The following is an 18,205-nucleotide window of genomic DNA, read 5'->3' as shown; positions in this document are numbered from 1 at the left end:
CTCAGAAAAAAAATTGTAGACCTCCACAAGTCTGGTTCATCATTGGGAGCAGTTTCCAAACGCCTGAAGGTACCATGTTCATCTGTAAAAACAATTGTACTCAAGTATAAACACCATGGGACCACGCAGCCGTCATACCGCTCAGGAAGGAGACGCGTTCTGTCTCCTAGATATTGACTTACTTTGGTGTGAAAAGTGCAAAATAAACTCAAAACAACAGCAAAGGACCTTGTGAAGATAATGGAGGAAACAGGTGCAAAAGTATCTATATCCGCAGTAAAACGAGTCCTATATCGGCATAACCTGAAAGGCCGCTCAGCAAGGAAGAAGCCACCGCTCCAAAACCGTCATAGAAAAGCAGACAGACTACGGTTTGCAACTGCACATGGGGACAAGATCATACTTTTTGGAGAAATGTCCTCTGGTCTGATGAAACAAAAATAGAACTATTTGGCCATAATGACCATCGTTATGTTCAGAGGGAAAAGGGGGAGGCTTGCAAGCCAAAGAACACCATCCCAACTGTGAAGCACAGGGGTGGCAGCATCATATTGTGGGGGTGCTTTGCTGCAGGAGGGACGGGTGTACTTCACAAAATAGATGACATAATGAGTAAGGGAAATTATGTGGATATATTGAAGCAACATCGAAAAGACATCAGTCAGGAAGTTAAAGCTTGGTCGCAAATGGGTCTTCAAAATGGACAATGACCCCAAGCATAATTCCAAAGTTGTGGCAAAATGGCTTAAGGACAACAAAGTCAAGGTATTGGAGTGTCCATCACAAAGCCCTGACCTCAATCATCTAGAAAATTTGTGGGCAGAACTGAAAAAGCGTGTGCGAGCAAGGCCCCGTGTGGCTCAGTTGGTAGAGCATGGCGCTTGCAACGCCAGGGTTGTGGGTTCGATTCCCACGGGGGGCCAGTACCAAAAAAAAAAAGTATGAATGTATGTACTTGTAAGTCGCTCTGGATAAGAGCGTCTGCTAAATGACTTAAATGTAAATGTAAATGTTAAATGCAAGGAGGCCTACAAACCTGACTTCGTTACACCAGCTCTGTCAGGAGGAATGGGCCATAATTCACCCAACTTATTGTGGGAAGCTTGTGGAAGGCTACCCGAAACGTTTGATTCAAGTTAAACAATTTAAAGGCAACGCTACCAAATACTAGTTGAGTGTATGTAAACTTCTGACCCACTGGGCATGTACTGAAAGAAATAAAACCTGAAATAAATAATTTTCTCTACTATTATTCTGACGTTTCACATTCTTAAAATAAAGTTGTGATCCTAACTGACCTAAAACAGGGAATTTTTACTAGGATTAAATGTCAAGATTTGTGAAAATCTGAGTTTAAATGTATTTGGCTAAGGTGTATGTTATCTTCCGACTTCAACTGTATGTTTTATTGTCAAATACACCAAATAGGTGCAGTGAAATGTGGTGTTTTACAGGGTCAGCCATAATAGTACGGCGCACATGGAGCATATTTAGGTTAAGTGCCTTGCTCAAGGGCACATCGGCAGATTTTTCACCTTGTCTATCTCTGGTATTCACACACACACACACACACACACACACACACACACACACACACACACACACACACACACACACACACACACACACACACACACAGAGCTTCCTACCCCACATACCCTGCAACAGATGTTGTTAAATAGTGCTTGATGTTGGATATTACAATGCAGAAATGTGAGATCTACAGGCTATTACATTTATTTCATTTTACTTACTGTATGAAACAAGTGATTCTTGCTTGTTCAGTATCCATGTGACCCAATGTCTGGGAAATTTGCATCTCCACACTAATGGGTTATAGTGAAATAATGTTATCCCATACCAGTGTAGCTATCTCCCTTCCATTTTCATGTGGTTTCCAGTTTGTTTGGAAACTCTAATCATTAGTGCAACAGTTGCCACAAGGAATATCTGGTGGGCTTGTAATGGTTACCTTTTGTCATTACCTACCTCAGTCAGCCTGATAAGAATAGTTCCTCAGCGCGACCTGAAAACCACACTGGGTCTCTGTGCTGTGGGTTTTCATCCTTTTACCATAACCTGTCACCTTAGAATACATCTACTTTGACTGTAGTTGAGACACCAAGCATTCTGCTTGTTCTTTCACAGTTATTGTATTAACATGATCTCATTTATTGTGTCACATTCTCAATCATATGTGTATTTGTCGGATTTGTCAACCAGTTTAAGTTGCAAACTTTATTGATGAACATGAGAACATCTGGATACCGAGGAGGAAATAGCAAATGTATTTTATTTACTTCACAGACATAAGGTGTAAAGAATGCAATGAAATGTTCACCTTCTTTCCACCTTCAGTTAAATATTACACAAAATAAATAATTTACTTCAACACAGTCCAAACTCAGTGGTTAAGTATCATACATTAGTTTTTTCTTTCACTGTATTCACTTTTGATATGGTTCCAAGATCTCATGACCATTAGGATCTTGCTCAATTATATAGATTTTTTCTGCATTTACCGATCTGTTAGGCCTTCTTCTTCATTTCAGAATGTTCAGATCATTGAAATGAGAATGAGGACCATGAACAACAGTTCAATTGTTTTTTTGTGTACACAAAACCAGTGCTTCCTCACTTCATCCACTCGGTGTGTGAAACAGCGTCCTACTTTGTTCCCACATGTCACGCCCTCCTTCAGTCCACATCTTTCCAAAGATTTGGCACAGAATAGGAAATTTCAGGGAAATTTCACCCTGTGCCACAGAAAGCACTGTACATCCTCAAATCAATCAACCATCTCAACAAAAGTCTAAAGCAGGGAGTATATGCACAGTTTATTACCTTCCTTAGAGAAAATATGTATTTTAGAAATGGTATAGTTCAGATGCTCTCTTTCCAGATTGGAGTACATTTAAAAAAATCTTTATCTGAAAGATTGTTCAGTGCTGAATAGCTCTCCCACAGGGTCTGTCTAGTCCAGTGAAATGCTCTTCTTCATCACACCATGATGGGGAGGAAGTGGGTGGCCACATTCCTCCTCCGTGTTTTCTTCCCTCTCAGTGGCCTCCCGTGGACACTCAGGCCCACAAACATCTGTCTCTTCTTGTTCCTCCACTCGGCTGAGGCATAGGTGTTATAGCCGTTCTCCTCAATACGCTCCTTCAGTGTGCAGTCAATGCCAAACTCTCTCTGGAAGAACAAAGGACATTACTGGGATACGTTCTCATATGTGTATTTGGACACTGACTCAATACATTTCATACTGAATCAACTATTTTCATTTGTGAAGTGCTTACACTAGCAAAGGATGTGAGAATACTATATGTATAGTTAATGTACTGTTCATACAAGAGTCAAAATATATATAAAATATATCAATGTTGAAATATTTCTAGGAATTTATTCAACCTTTCTACAGTGCATTCAGACCCCTTGACTTTTTCCACATTTTGTTACATTACAGCCTTATTCTTAAATAGATTTAATTGTTTTTTCCACTCATCAAACTAACTGAAATAAATCCAAATCAAATCACATTTTCTTATGTAAATATCACATTTACATAAGTATTCAGACCATTTACCAGTACTTTGTTGAAGCACCTTTGGCAGCGATTACAGCCTTGAGTCTTCTCGGGTATGTTTGGCACACCTGTATTGAGGGAGTTTCTCCCATTCTTCTCTGCAGATCCTCGCAAGCTCTGTCAGGTTGGATGGGAAACGTCGATGCACATCACATTTCTTTTCAGGCCTCTCCAGGGATGTTCAATCAGGTGCAAGTCCGGGCTCTGGCTGGGCCACTCAAGGACATTCAGCGACTTGTCCCAAAGCCACTCCTGTGTTGTCTTGGCTGTGTGCTTAGGATTGTTGTCCTGTTGGAAGGTGAATCTTTGCCCAAGTCTGAGGTCCTGAGCGCTCTGGAGCAGGTTTTCATCAAGGATCTCTCTGTAGTTTGCTCCGTTCATCTTTCCCTCAATCCTGACTTGTCTCCCAGTCACTGCCGCTGAAAAACATGCCCACGGCATGATGCTGCCACCTCCATGCTTTACCTTAAGAATGGTGCCAGGTTTCCCCCAGATGTGACACTTGGCATTCAGGCCAAAGAGTTTAATCTTGGTTTCATCAGGCCAGAGAATCTTGTTTCTCATGGTCTGAGATTTCTTTAGGTGCCTTTTGGCAAACTCCAAGCAGGCTGTCATGTGTCTTTTACTGAGGAGTGACTTCTGTCTGGCCACTGTACCATAAAGGCCTGATTGGTGGAGTGCTGCAGAGATGGTTGTCCTTCTGAAAGGTTCCTCCATCACCACAGAGGAACTCTGGAGCTCTGTCAGAGTGACCATTGGGTTCTTGGTCACCTGCCTGACCAGGGCCCTTCTCCCCCGATTGCTGAGTTTGGCCGGGCTGCCAGCTCTAGGAAGAGTCTTGGTGGTTCCAAACGTCTTCCATTTAAGAATGATGGAGACCACTATGTTCTTGGGGACCTTCAATGCTGCAGAAATGTTTTGGTACCCTTCCCCAGATCTTTGCATCGACACAATCCTGTCTCTGAGCTCTACGGAGAATTCCTTTGACCGCATGGCTTGGTTTTTGCTCTGACATGCACTGTGAACTGAGGGACCTTAAATAGACAATTGTGTGCCTTTCCAAATCATGTCTAATCAATAGAATTTACCACTGGTGGACTCAAACCAAGTTATAGAAACATCTCAAGGATGATCAATGGAAATAGGATGCACCTGAGCTCAATTGCGAGTCTCATACCAAATGGTCTGAAGACTTTTTATTTTTAATACATTTTCAACAATTTCTAAAAAACTTTTTTTGCTTTCTGTAGATTGATGAGGGAAAAAGTAATTTTAGAATAAGGCTGTAACGTAACAAAATGTGGAAAAAGTCAAGGGGTCTCAATACTTTTCGAATGCACTGTACATTGTATTTATTTATCTGAATTTTGCAGGATTAAATCTTTTGACATGGACCATCTCATTCAAGTGTCCAAATGTAAAAACAAAATAAACAAACAATACTTAGTGACAAGAATAATATGGCAACTACTGTCTAATAACAACCCAATTCAACTTAGTCAAGATGTACCATTGACTAGTACCATGTACTAGAGGGGTACATTCAATAGAAATAGTTTGCTATGTAAATCGGTTACAGTGATAGATGTGATGTATTCTAATGTCTGTGTCACTTAGCACTATAGTCATTACTTGCTGACCTCCAACTTCCTCTTTGAATCATATGCACTTGGTTTGGATGGTGTGCTCTTTGAACTTCTGGTAGTTTCCATTACACCATTAGTTAAAAGTGAACCCAGCTCCAAAGATAAGAACTCTTGTGATAAAGTTGAAGGAATCTAAGTGTATGTCTTTGAGGCTGGTTAAATGACCTCTGACCCGGATACTGACCGCTCCATACAGCTCACCCTTCCTGCTGATAGCCAGGTAATAGTTACTGCCCAGGCCTTTGATAGCCACCACCCCCACATCCACCGACGTGATCTCCAGAATACCTGAGAACACACAAAATAACATGTATACTCATTTAGAAACAAGTGATAAACCTTCTATAAAACATTTATAATCATCATGACCACTTATAGGGGAGGATTTAGGGGAAATCTGTAACTGTTCAGGCAGGGAATTTTAAGGCAGACCACAGACATATCGTTGGCCCAGATCAGAACACAGAGTCAGAGTACATAGAAGCTATGGAATGTGTTCTGGATCTGCTGTAGCCATATAGATAAGAGCTTGTCGAATTATCAGGATTGTCTGCCTGTTCCTCCTTACATGAAATATTAGTTTGTATTTGTGTTGTTTATTAGGTTTAACCAAATGGGAAAAGTAAGTTAAATGTGTTGAAAAGAAGTGTTGCAACTTAAAATATAGGTTTGTTAATAATCAAATATAACAGTTGGCATTGAATCATGTATTTGGTTTCATCAAATATATATATTTTTTTTAATTGAGAAAACCTAACTGATTTACTTGTAACCAGCTGAAGTAAAAAATAATGACGTTGATAGTTTTGTTTATAGTGTAGAGCCTTTCTCAAGACAAAACATAATCTAGATGTGTTTTAGAAAGTCTCTATCTGAAATCCTGTGGGCTCATAGCCAACTGTCATGCTGTCAGTGATATTTCTGTTACTCTAATACTCTAGTTCATGGTCAGAGAAAAGCCTGAAGAATCTCTTAAACTGTAGGGTAGAGTTTTCATCCATCCATCCAGCCATCCTTCATATCACCCATATTTGTTTTATTTGTTTTATTTCACCTTTATTTAACCAGGTAAGCAAGTTGAGAACAAGTTCTCATTTACAATTGCCACCTGGCCAAGATAAAGCAAAGCAGTTTGACACATACAACAACACAGAGTTACACATGGAGTAAAACAAACATACAGTCAATAATACAGTAGAAAAATAAGTCTATATATAATGTGAGCAAATGAGGTGAGATAAGGGAGGTAAAGGCAAAAAAAAAAGGTCATGGTGGCAAAGTAAATACAATATAGCAAGTAAAACACTGGAATGGTAGATTTGCAGTGGAAGAATGTGTGAAGTATGTGCAAATGTGCAAAATAAATAAATAAATACAGTAGGGGGAGAGGTAGTTGTTTGGGCTAAATTATAGATGGGCTATGTACAGGTGCAGTAATCTTTGAGATGCTCTGACAGCTGGTGCTTAAAGCTAGTGAGGGAGATAAGTGTTTCCAGTTTCAGAGATTTTTGTAGTTAATTCCAGTCAATGGCAGCAGAGAACTGGAAGGCGAGGCGGCCAAAGGAAGAATTGGTTTTGGGGGTGACCAGAGAGATATACCTGCTGGAGCGTGTGCTACAGGTGGGTGCTGCTATGGTGCCCAGCGAGCTGAGATAAGGGGGGACTTTACCTAGCAGGGTCTTGTAGATGACCTGGAGCCAGTGGGTTTGGCGACGAGTATGAAGCGAGGGTCAGCCAACGAGAGCGTACAGGTCGCAGTGGTGGGTAGTATATGGGGCTTTGGTGACAAAACGGATGGCACTGTGATAAACTGCATCCAATTTATTGAGTAGGGTATTGGAGGCTATTTTGTAAATGACGTCGCTGAAGTCGAGAATCGGTAGGATGGTCAGTTTTACAAGGGTATGTTTTGCAGCATGAGTGAAGGATGCTTTGTAGCGAAATAGGAAGCCAATTCTAGATTTAACTTTGGATTGGAGATGTTTGATGTGAGTCTGGAAGGAGAGTGTACAGTCTAACCAGACACCTAGGTATATGTAATTGTCCACATATTCTAAGTCAGAACCGTCCAGACATTGATGCTGGACGTGCGGGCAGGTGCAGGCAGCGATCGGTTGAAGAGCATGCATTTAGTTTTACTTGTATTTAAGAGCAATTGGAGGCCACGGAAGGAGAGTTGTATGGCATTGAAGCTCGCCTGGAGGGTTGTTAACACAGTGTCCAAAGAAGGGCCAGAAGTATACAGAATGGTGTCGTCTGCGTAGAGGTGGATCAGAGACTCACCAGCAGCAAGAGCGACATCATTGATGTATACAGAGAAGAGAGTCGGTCCAAGAATTGAACCCTGTGGCACCCCATAGAGACTGCCAGAGGCCCGGACAACAGGCCCTCCGATTTGACACACTGAACTCTATCAGAGAAGTAGTTGGTGAACCAGGCGAGGCAATCATTTGAGAAACCAAGGCTATCGAGTCTGCCGATGCGGATGTGGTGATTGACAGAGTCGAAATCCTTGGCCAGGTCAATGAATACGGCTGCACAGTATTGTTTCTTATCGATGGCGGTTAGGATATCGTTTAGGACCTTGAGCGTGGCTGAGGTGCACCCATGACCAGCTCTGAAACCAGATTGCATAGCGGAGAAGGTATGGTTGGATTCGAAATGGTCGGTAATCATTTTGTTGACTTGGCTTTCGAAAACCTTAGAAAGGCAGGGTAGGATAGATATAGGTCTGTAGCAGTTTGGGTCAAGAGTGTCCCCCCTTTTGAAGAGGGGGATGACCGCAGCTGCTTTCCAATCTTTGGGAATCTCAGACGACACGAAATGGAGGTTGAACAGGCTAGTAATAGGGGTTGCAACAATTTCGGCAGATCATTTTAGAAAGAAAGGGTCCAGATTGTCTAGCCCGGCTGATTTGTAGGGGTCCAGATTTTGCAGCTCTTTCAGAACATCCGCTGACTGGATTTGGGAGAAGGAGAAATGGGGAAGGCTTCGTCGAGTTGCTGTGGGGGGTGCAGTGCTGTTGACTGGGGTAGGGGTAGCCAGGTGGAAAGTATGGCCAGCCGTAGAAAAATGCTTATTGAAATTCTCAATTATAGTGGATTTATCGGTGGTGACAGTGTTTCCTGTCCTCAGTGCAGTGGGCAGCTGGGAGGAGGTGCTCTTATTCTTGTTCTTATATAAGCGTGCTTCATCTATGTAGGGCCACAGTCTACACAGAAGAACAGACTTCAGCTTAATAACTAATTTGGCATGAGGATTATAATGAGAGCAGGTTGGATTAATTTGTGAATAGTTTGGCTCATTTGGAATATAAGCCACCAATTCCCAGTGCAAATATACTCACACACTCTCACACACGCACACATGCAGGCACACACACATGTATCTAATCTGACGCTGGTTTGTGTTAATGGCCCCTCTCTTATTCCTATGGTACGTTTGATTTCATGACACCCTCCTTCACTTCCTCTCCACACTTCCTGTGTGGTGTTGTTATCCTATCCTGACACACACACACACACACACACACACACACACACACACACACACACACACACACACACACACACACACACACACACACACACACACACACACACACACACACACACACACACACACACACGCACGCGCTGCAGGGAGTTGTCGTGAAGATACCCTTTGATCAGACTGCCACAGCAGTTCCCCTCCTTCGTCCCTGATGAGTATGTGAAGCCGCCTGTGTCATTGTCAAGCTCCCTTGCTTGTGGTCGGACCGTCTAAAGGTGCCGTGTGAACTTGAAGGGGCAGGTGTCCTGGAAAAAGTGCCCTTCGAAATATACAGTGACGTACATCCCTGTCTCCACATCAGTGAGGTATCCTCTGCATTAGTTTCCAGTTCAAACAGCTTCACACCGGCAGGTGAAGTGGTGGTGGGGACCATGACACAACGGCCATTGAAGATCTGAGAGTTGCTTCTGTAAGGGATTAGGTGTCAGGTATCGAGTGAGGATGTAAGACTATCTAAGGCTGTTTCTGGGCCCTCTGTAAACATGCCGGGGATGAAAGGAGAGAGAACAGAGGAGGACAGATGAGCCATGACAGAGAGACAGGGAGGGGAGGATTAGAAAGACCTTAATGACCACTGATCAAACACACACATCGGAGGCTGGGGCGAGATGGCTTATATGGGCGGCAGGTAGCCTAGTGGTTAGAGCTTTGGGCCAGTAACCGAAAGGTTGCTAGATCGATTCTCTGAGTTGACAAGGTAAACATCTGTTGTTCTACCCCTGAACAAGGCAGTTAACCTACTATTCCCTGGGAGGCCGTCATTGTAAATAAGAATTTGTCCTTAACTGACTTGCCTAGTTAAATAAAGGTTAAATAAAAAATACAAATAAAATAATAAATATCAAGTGTGTGTCTGGGACACAGAGTCGCAGACACACACACACACATAGGTGTGCATATAGTTGCGAGCAAGCATTGTGCTCACACACATATACACAGTCTCTACAGCATTTCTCTATAGAGGAAAAGCCACCCGTATCCACTCAGTCTTTGATGATTAATGTTCAGCACTACTGTCTACTTGCTCACTCAGGAATGATATCTACAACGCATCAAGGGTGGAAAAAAACTAACCGAAGCCATTAGAACAAATGTGTTTTTTGTTCAACATATTACGTCTCACAACACTCAACACCAAATGTATGTGACACTGTGTGTTATGTAGTGGTGATTCTGATACACAGACACACATCTGAAACCATTCCAACTGTATCGTCATGTTGAAATATGGGAATGACGGAAACAAATCACCTGTAATGCAGATGAGGACCACATTGAATGTAATTAGTTTGTTCATACCCTGCCTCTCTCCACGTCCATAAACATCTTCACATCTCTTATCTCCGTGTCCCTTAGAGTACTGGCTGTGGTTTCCCTTCTGAGACACACACACACACACACACACACACACACACACACACACACACACACACACACACACACACACACACACACACACACACACACACACACACACACAGAGCGAATGAGTAACATGCCAGTCCCAGTCTGGAGGCACCTCAGCACATATGACTCCCCGCAGAGAGAAAGACACAAACACATTTGGTGGCCTCCTATATTGCCCTCCTGCGCTCTTGACAGGCTGAGCTCACACTCACACCATCCCAGCTTGGGGTAATTAGACTAATCCGGCCGCCACCACACATCTGTTAGAGCCTCAGAACTGGTCCACCATTACTGTTCTCAGTAACTGTGTATAATGCATGAGAAATATTTTTGGCTTTTCAAATGTGATGAGATGCAACAATATAGCAAACCAGGTTATTGATAAGCACAGTTTTGTCTAGTTGGTTTTTTAAGCTGATGCCGTCTAGATGTGTAGCTTTAGTTAAATGTGCTTATTTTTGCAAAGCTCCATATTGCCCGGGAATCAATTCCAGCCCTCTCTCTCTTTAAGCTCCCAGCAGAATCCCAGCACGATGGAGCAACATGTGGGAAAGTTTTTCACAGGCATCCCCATAAATCTGTGGGAGGTTGGATACATGCTCTTAAACAGCCCCCAAAACCACCACCTCTACATCTGTCGAGATCTTTGCTAGCAAGGTTGGTAGTTCAAGCACAATACCAGTTGTTCCCCCTCAATTGTTACTATGCTGTAACCAGGTTTCAAAGCTCGGGTCTCACTCAGCCTTGGACAAAAACAAACTGGACCTAAACCATATCTCCAAAAGGAGGAGTAATAAGAATGATTAGTGAAAGATTGAAGCTGTTTTTAAATCAAAACTGCTAACTTGGTCTCCAGATATGCTTCTGTACTGCACAAACTGCATGATTTTACATTATCTATGAAAATATTGCCACATGCTTGCTGATAGCAAGAACAAACAAACATATTTTTTAAGGAAATGTCCTTTTCTAGTTTTATTCATAAAGTATATCCATTATTATGATGTTATTATTTTCTACCAACCCAGAGTTTTTAACTGGGCATTGCCAAAGAATCAATGCCAAAAACCTGATGCTGTGTCATTTTCAGGGGCTACAAAGGACACCATCCCAGGGATCATGTCTAGGCCCTGGGCCAGAGCAGAGACTGGAGCTGCTCTCCTGTAGTATCTCTTTCCCTGTGAACCTGATAGTGGGCCATATAATCCACACTGTCCCCAGTCCCCCCCAGGAAATGACTTTGTGGCAGCACCATTGATACTGAACACTAGCAGCTTTGATGTGACCACAATGATGTTCAACCATGTCATTCATGAATTAGTACCCCTCCCCTACTACTGCAGTCAAACCTAACCCAAAGATAAACTTGGTCACCTTATGCAAAAGCTTAGTATTATATACAGCAGTATATTACTAATATGTGCTAGTATAACTGTAGTATTATAGCCTGTAGCAAAAAGAATTGTGAGGAGTAATGATGAGAGACAATAGAGAAGTTCAATAAGTTAACACCTACTAGCTTCAAGTTGAACCCTCCGATCATCTTAGAACAAAAGCCGGTCCAGCAATGTCTTCACTATGTCACAAACACCCAAAAGAGGCATTTTGAAATTCATTGCATTTTTTTGCCTCACGGTCAAATAAAGACAGTGTAAAATCTATAAAGACATGTATATAAAAGTGTAGGGTCTATAAAAGACATGTATATACAAGTGTAGGACTCTAAAGACATTTACAGTTGAAGTCATAAGTTTACATACACCTTAGCCAAATACATTTAAACTCAGATTTTCACAATTCCTGACATTTAATCCTAGTAAAAATGCCTTGCCTTAGGTCAGTTAGGATCACAACTTTATTTTAAGAATGTGAAATATCAGAATAATAGTAGAGAGAATGATTTATTTCAGCTTTTATTTCTTTCATCACACTCCCAGTGGGTCAGAAGTTTACATACACTTGGGTCAAACATTTCGGGTAGCCTTCCCACAAGCTTCCCACAATAAGTTGTGGGAATTTTGGTACATTCCTCCAGACAGAGCTGGTGTAACTGAGTCAGGTTTGTAGGCCTCCTTGCTCGCACACACTTTTTCAGTTCTGCCACAAATGTTCTATGGGATTGAGGTCAGGGCTTTGTGATGGACACTCCAATACCTTGACTTTGTTGTCCTTAAGCCATTTTGCCACAACTTTGTAAGTATGCTTGGGGTCATTGTCTATTTGGAAGACCCATTTACGACCAAGCTTTAACTCCCTGACTGATGTCTTGAGATGTTGCTTCAATATATCCACATAATTTCCCTTCCTCATGATGCCATTTATCTTGTGAAGTGCACCAGTCCCTCCTGCAGCAAAGCACCACCACAACATGATGCTGCCACCCCTGTGCTTCACGGTTGGGATGGTCTTCTTCGGCTTGCAAGCCTCCCCCTTTATCCTCCAAACATAACGATGGTCATTATGGCCAAACAGTTCTATTTTTGTTTCATCAGCCCAGAGGACATTTCTCCAAAAAGTAGAACCTTTGTCCCCATGTGCAGTTGCAAACCGTAGTCTGGCTTTTTTATGGCGGTTTTGGAGCAGTGGCTTCTTCCTTGCTGAGCGGCCTTTCAGGTTATGTCGATATAGGACTCATTTTACTGTGGATATAGATACTTTTGTACCTGTTTCCTCCAGCATCTTCACAAGGTCCTTTGCTGTTGTTATGGGATTGATTGGCACTTTTCGCACCAAAGTACGTTCATCTCTAGGAGACAGAACGCGTCTCCTTCCTGAGCGGTATGACGGCTGCGTGGTCCCATGGTGCTTATACTTACGTACTATTGTTTGTAAAGATGAACGTGGTACCTTCAGATGTTTGGAAATTGCTCCCAATGATGAACCAGACTTGTGGAGGTCTACAATTTTTTTCTGAGGTCTTGGCTAATTTCTTTTGATTTTTCCATGATGTCAAGCAAAGAGGTACTGAGGTTGAAGGTAGGCCTTGAAATACATCCACAGGTACACCTCCAACTGACTCAAATTATGTCAATTAGCCCATCAGAAGCTTCTAAAGCCTTGACATAATTTTCTGGAGTTTTCCAAGCTGTTTAAAGGCACAGTCAACTTAGTATATGTAAACTTCTGACCCACTGGAATTGTGATACAGTGAATTATAAGTGAAATAATCTGTCTGTAAACAATTGTTGGGAAAATTACTTGTGTCAGGCACAAAGTAGATGTCCTAACCAACTTGCCAAAACTATAGTTTGTTAACAAGAATGTGTGGAGTGTTTGAAAAATGAGTTTTAATGACTCCAATCTTAGTGTATGTAAACTTCCTACTTCAACTGTATATAGAAATGTAGGGTCTATAAAGACATGTATATACAAGTTTAGGGTCTATAAAGACATGTATATACAAGTGTAGGTCTCTAAAGACATTTATAAAGAAGTGTAGGGTCTATAAAGACATGTATATACAAGTGTAGGGTCTATAAAGACATTTATAAAGAAGTGTAGGGTCTATAAAAACATGTATAAACAAGTGTAGGGTCTATAAAGACATGTATATACAAGTGTAGTGTCTATAAAGACATGTATATACAAGTGTAGGGTCTATAAAGACATGTATATACAAGTGTAGGGTCTATAAAGACATGTACATACAAGTGTAGGGTCTATAAAGACATGTATATACAAGTGTAGGGTCTATAAAGACATGTATAAACAAGTGTAGGGTCTATAAAGACATTTATAAAGAAGTGTAGGGTCTATAAAGACATGTATATACAAGTGTAGGGTCTATAAAGACATGTATAAACAAGTGTAGGGTCTATAAAGACATTTATAAAGAAGTGTAGGGTCTATAAAGACATGTATATACAAGTGTAGTGTCTATAAAGACATGTATATACAAGTGTAGGGTCTATAAAGACATGTACATACAAGTGTAGGGTCTATAAAGACATGTATAAACAAGTGTAGGGTCTATAAAGACATGTATAAAGAAGTGTAGGGTCTATAAAGACATGTATAAACAAGTGTAGGGTCTATAAAGACATTTATAAAGAAGTGTAGGGTCTATAAAGACATGTATATACAAGTGTAGGGTCTATAAAGACATGTATAAACAAGTGTAGGGTCTATAAAGACATTTATAAAGAAGTGTAGGGTCTATAAAGACATGTATATACAAGTGTAGTGTCTATAAAGACATGTATATACAAGTGTAGGGTCTATAAAGACATGTATAAACAAGTGTAGGGTCTATAAAGACATGTATATACAAGTGTAGGGTCTATAAAGACATGTATATACAAGTGTAGGGTCTATAAAGACATTTATAAAGAAGTGTAGGCTATATAAAGACATTTCTGTCATCTTCTTGTCAAACAAACACCAATAGTGCCTTTCCTTACTCTTTCCCATAAGCCTCTTTGATTAATTTTGTGGTTTAGAACGCCTAGAGAAACGTTAAAGACTTCCATATACACGGGATGGGGGGTGGTGTGTGTGGGTGGGTGGGGGAGGGGGGGGGTTGTCGTTTAAGTGAGCACATGTGTCCCTGGTGGTGGTTGCTTGGTTTGCTACATCCGAACACACACTTGAGCATGTAAGTGCCCGCACACAGATAGGCTCACACTTATCTAACTGGTATAACTGTACTGTAAGAATAGGGCATGAGTACTAAACATATCCATTCATGTTACTGTACCTCTGTAAATTAATCCCATTCACATTATACTGTATTAATCATAAACCACACGGCATCAGCATTATGTACAATATGTGTGGACTTAAACGAAGCAGACTGGTTGTGTGTGAGAGCATGGTAGTGATTGACATATCCTCTCCTACCCCCTGTCCTGCTCCTGTCAAGCTGTTATCAGTACTGTTGACCCTGGGCTGTGAATACGGACAGATAACAGGCTGGTAATCTACCCCTCCTGTTTTAATCATCTTAGAGCTACCATCATTGTACGGAATGTTGCGACAGGACAGATATCACAGGGATGTCTGGTAGATACAGAAAGAAGCTTCTTGTCAGGAATGTGTTGCCTAGCTCTAAGAATGTCCATGTCCTGCTGGGAGACAGATCTTGCCACAATTTAGATTCAACATGCCGTATTGATGATCAATGCTAAAAAAGTTGTGCTGGAAACCTGTCTTTCCAAACATACAGTAAAGTCATTCAACACAAGTCAATCATTTGAAATTGTTTCCCTTTTTCTGTAATTTGTTTGATATTCTGTAGTGAAGAGTGAGGAAAGCCCTGACAACACAATGATTTATTTTCAATACACTATGGTTGAACCTCTGTTTCCCCTCTTTTACTCTCCTACTAATTGAAAAACACACTCTTGTGGTTACTTACTGAGGGCGTCGTCTTTGCTCTTGGTCCCATTAACTCTGCCATTCGTATCGATCCGCAGAAAGAACTTCTGGAAGGAGAAGAGCCTCCTCCGCCGCACATCTCCCTGCAGGTGGTTGTAGCTGCGTACGTGCCTCCCCAGCGGAACCCCAATACCTTCCAAGGGACCTCCAGTTTCCCCAGTCTCTCCAACCATGGATGCAGCCAGGGAACTGTTCACTGGCGCCCTAAGAGGGCTGCTGGGGCTGGAGGGTTGGGGGTTGGGGGGCTGGAGGCTGGGGAACAGGAGCCTGGGGCTGGTTGGCTGGAGCCTGCCTCTGTAGAGAGGTTGATGGCAGACAACCACAGGGAGGGAAAGGGCGAGCAGCAGTGCTAGCAGCAGAGACAGGGACAGGCTGGAAAAGAAGGACCTAGAGATCAAGCTGGAGCCAAAGCCAGACCTAAACCTGGACCCAGAGCCAGACCTAAATCTGGACCCAGAGCCAGACCTAAACCTGGACCCAGAGCCAGACCTAAACCTGGACCCAGAGGTGGCCCAGGCAGTGACAGCCGTACTCCCTCCAGCAGCCCATGTGGTCATGGTAGAATGGTGTGGGGAGGACTGGAAGCAGCCTCACAGCCTGGGACATGCTGCTGGGGACAACTGGAGGCTGGGAGGTCAGGGAGGGGAGCCCTCCTGGGAAATGGGGCTCTCTGGTACCTAGTCTACCAGGTCTATATGCAAAAGAGATTTCCTCCTCAATGATACCTTTTTGGGTTTAAAATCAATGTCTTCTTGCCTTTCTTTTGGTAGCTAGAGCAATTATTGTACTGAAAGTCAATGTATTCCAATGTTCTCTTTCACTTTTGTTCCTATACTGATGTCCTGGTAGATAAATTAAGACAAATACAAATCGATAAATAAAACATCCTATTGTCCCACTCGTCTTATTGTTGCCAGTGCAATTACCGTCAGTGTATTCCAATGACAAACCAGGCAGGCGTCATATGTTCCACTTTTGAAACTGTTCTTCTGTCCTTAGCTGTTCCTGGTGCTGAATTTAATTCCAATCCAGAAATCCTTAGATGGCTACTCCCACAATGAAAGGTCCACTGGCATATGGACATTCTACTATAACACTTTCTCCAGGTTCATCCCTCTGTCCCCTAAGGCCCAAACATTCAACAGCTCAATGCTGCCAGATACCCTCCACACGTTTCCAGATTTCACTAAAAAGAGAGAGATGGTCAAACAAAATGTAATGCTAAGTCCTGGTTGGCCAGTGGGTGCCTGTGAGACATGTCCTTCTCTCTTTCTCTCTCCATGAATGAGTGTGGAGTGGACTCCTCTCGCTCTCAATTACAGTGGCTCCACCTAACTGAGGTAACAGGCTGAGGAGGGGTGTGTGTGTTTGTGTGTGTGTGTGTGAATATGAGACTATGTCAGCTGATCTGCCCCCTCTCTTTAACTCCCACCCTCTCCTTCTCTAATTCTCTGTCTCCACCACCCACTTCTCTCTTTCTCTCCCTTTCTCTTTCCACCACCCACCTCTCTCCTTCTCTTCCTCTCTCTCACCACCCACCTCTCTCTCTTTTTCTCTCTCCTGCCCCCTCCAGCTCCCCCTCCACCTCTCTCTCTCCGCTCTCCACCTCTCTCTCCCCCCTCCACCTCTCTCTCTCCCCCTTCTACTATCTCTCTATACCCTCCACCTCTCTCTCTCCCATCCATCTCTCTCTCCCCACCCTCCACCTCTCTCACTCCCCTCCACCTCTCTCTCTCCCCTCCACCTCTCTCTCCCCCCTCCACTTCTCTCTATCCCCCCTTTCCCCCTCCACTCTCTATCCCCCTCCACTCTCTCTCCCCCTCCACCTCTCTCTATCCCCCTTCACTTTCTATCCCCCCTCCACCCTCCACTCTCCATCCTCCTCCACCCCCCTCCACTCTCTATCCCCCTCCACCCCTCCACCTCTCTCTCCCCCTCATTCTTTCTCATTCTCTCTCTCTCCTTCCACCTCTCTCCCCCAACTCCACCTCTCTCTCTCTCTTTTTCATTCCCAAACCGATGCCTCCCACTACACTTACCCTGCTCTCATTTCCCATCAACCCTCTCACATATGGGAGTGAGTCGGGTGTGTGTGTGTACGCGTGCATGCGTGAGAATATGGGGCAGGGGTGGAGGTGTGAATGGAGACCAGGGTAGGATAGGATTTATCTGGGTTGATAGTACAGGGCTGGAGGTGTGAATGGAGACCAGGGTAGGATAAGATTTATCTGGGTTGATAGTACAGGGGTGGAGTTGTGAATGGAGAGGACGTAGTGGGAGTGTTTTTTTTTATAGCTGTATGTATGTGTGTGTGTGTGTGTGTGTGTGTGTGTGTGTGTGTGTGTGTGTGTGTGTGTGTGTGTGTGTGTGTGTGTGTGTGTGTGTGTGTGTGTGTGTGTGTGTGTGTGTGTGTGTAATTTGAAGTGCAACTACTTGGTACTGGTACCATCAAGATATGAGAAAACAGACCTGGTGCCATTTCCCATCCAACCACTGCTAGTTCCAATCCAATGGCAACTCTAAGAGGATCTCAGTCAGGCCTCTCTCATCTTGCCTCCTTCATCTGAGACTCAAGTGTCACATGGCCAATTAGAAGCTCTTATACTCCACTACTCGAGTTGAGACACGTCCTCATATT

General features: G+C 42.9%; 1 protein-coding gene and 1 non-coding gene across 2 annotated transcripts; one reads left to right on the top strand and one right to left on the bottom strand.

Annotated features, from left to right (window-relative positions):
• Window positions 1–847: 847 nt before the first annotated feature.
• Window positions 848–923, top strand: trnaa-ugc (transfer RNA alanine (anticodon UGC)). The gene has a single exon. It is a non-coding gene; the product is annotated as a tRNA-Ala (tRNA).
• A 1,431-nt stretch (window positions 924–2,354) lies between these two features.
• On the bottom strand, window positions 2,355–16,910 carry LOC129825852 (fibroblast growth factor 10-like). Its single transcript, XM_055885984.1, has 3 exons — window positions 15,548–16,910; window positions 5,417–5,520; window positions 2,355–3,192 (listed from the first exon to the last, which is right to left on the bottom strand). Exons 1-3 carry the CDS (start codon window positions 16,122–16,124, stop codon window positions 3,001–3,003), a joined length of 873 nt encoding a protein of 290 aa, XP_055741959.1. The 5' UTR covers window positions 16,125–16,910; the 3' UTR covers window positions 2,355–3,000.
• Between the last annotated feature and the right edge of the window lie 1,295 nt (window positions 16,911–18,205).

This window comes from Salvelinus fontinalis, chromosome 28 (assembly GCF_029448725.1).
Source record: "Salvelinus fontinalis isolate EN_2023a chromosome 28, ASM2944872v1, whole genome shotgun sequence".
Taxonomy (NCBI): domain Eukaryota; kingdom Metazoa; phylum Chordata; class Actinopteri; order Salmoniformes; family Salmonidae; genus Salvelinus; species Salvelinus fontinalis.
The sequence above is the reverse complement of the archived record's forward strand: the minus strand, read 5'-3'. Positions and strand labels throughout refer to the sequence as shown.

Excerpts from the sequence above, each read along its gene's own strand:
- LOC129825852 (XM_055885984.1), bottom strand. The coding sequence starts at position 16,124 with ATGACCACATGGGCTGCTGGAGGGAGTACGGCTGTCACTGCCTGGGCC. Across the intron at positions 5,521-15,547 it reads GAGCAAAGACGACGCCCTCA|GTATTCTGGAGATCACGTCG; the intron begins GTAAGTAACCAC and ends GTGTGTTCTCAG. Across the intron at positions 3,193-5,416 it reads AGGGTGAGCTGTATGGAGCG|AGAGAGTTTGGCATTGACTG; the intron begins GTCAGTATCCGG and ends TTGTTCTTCCAG.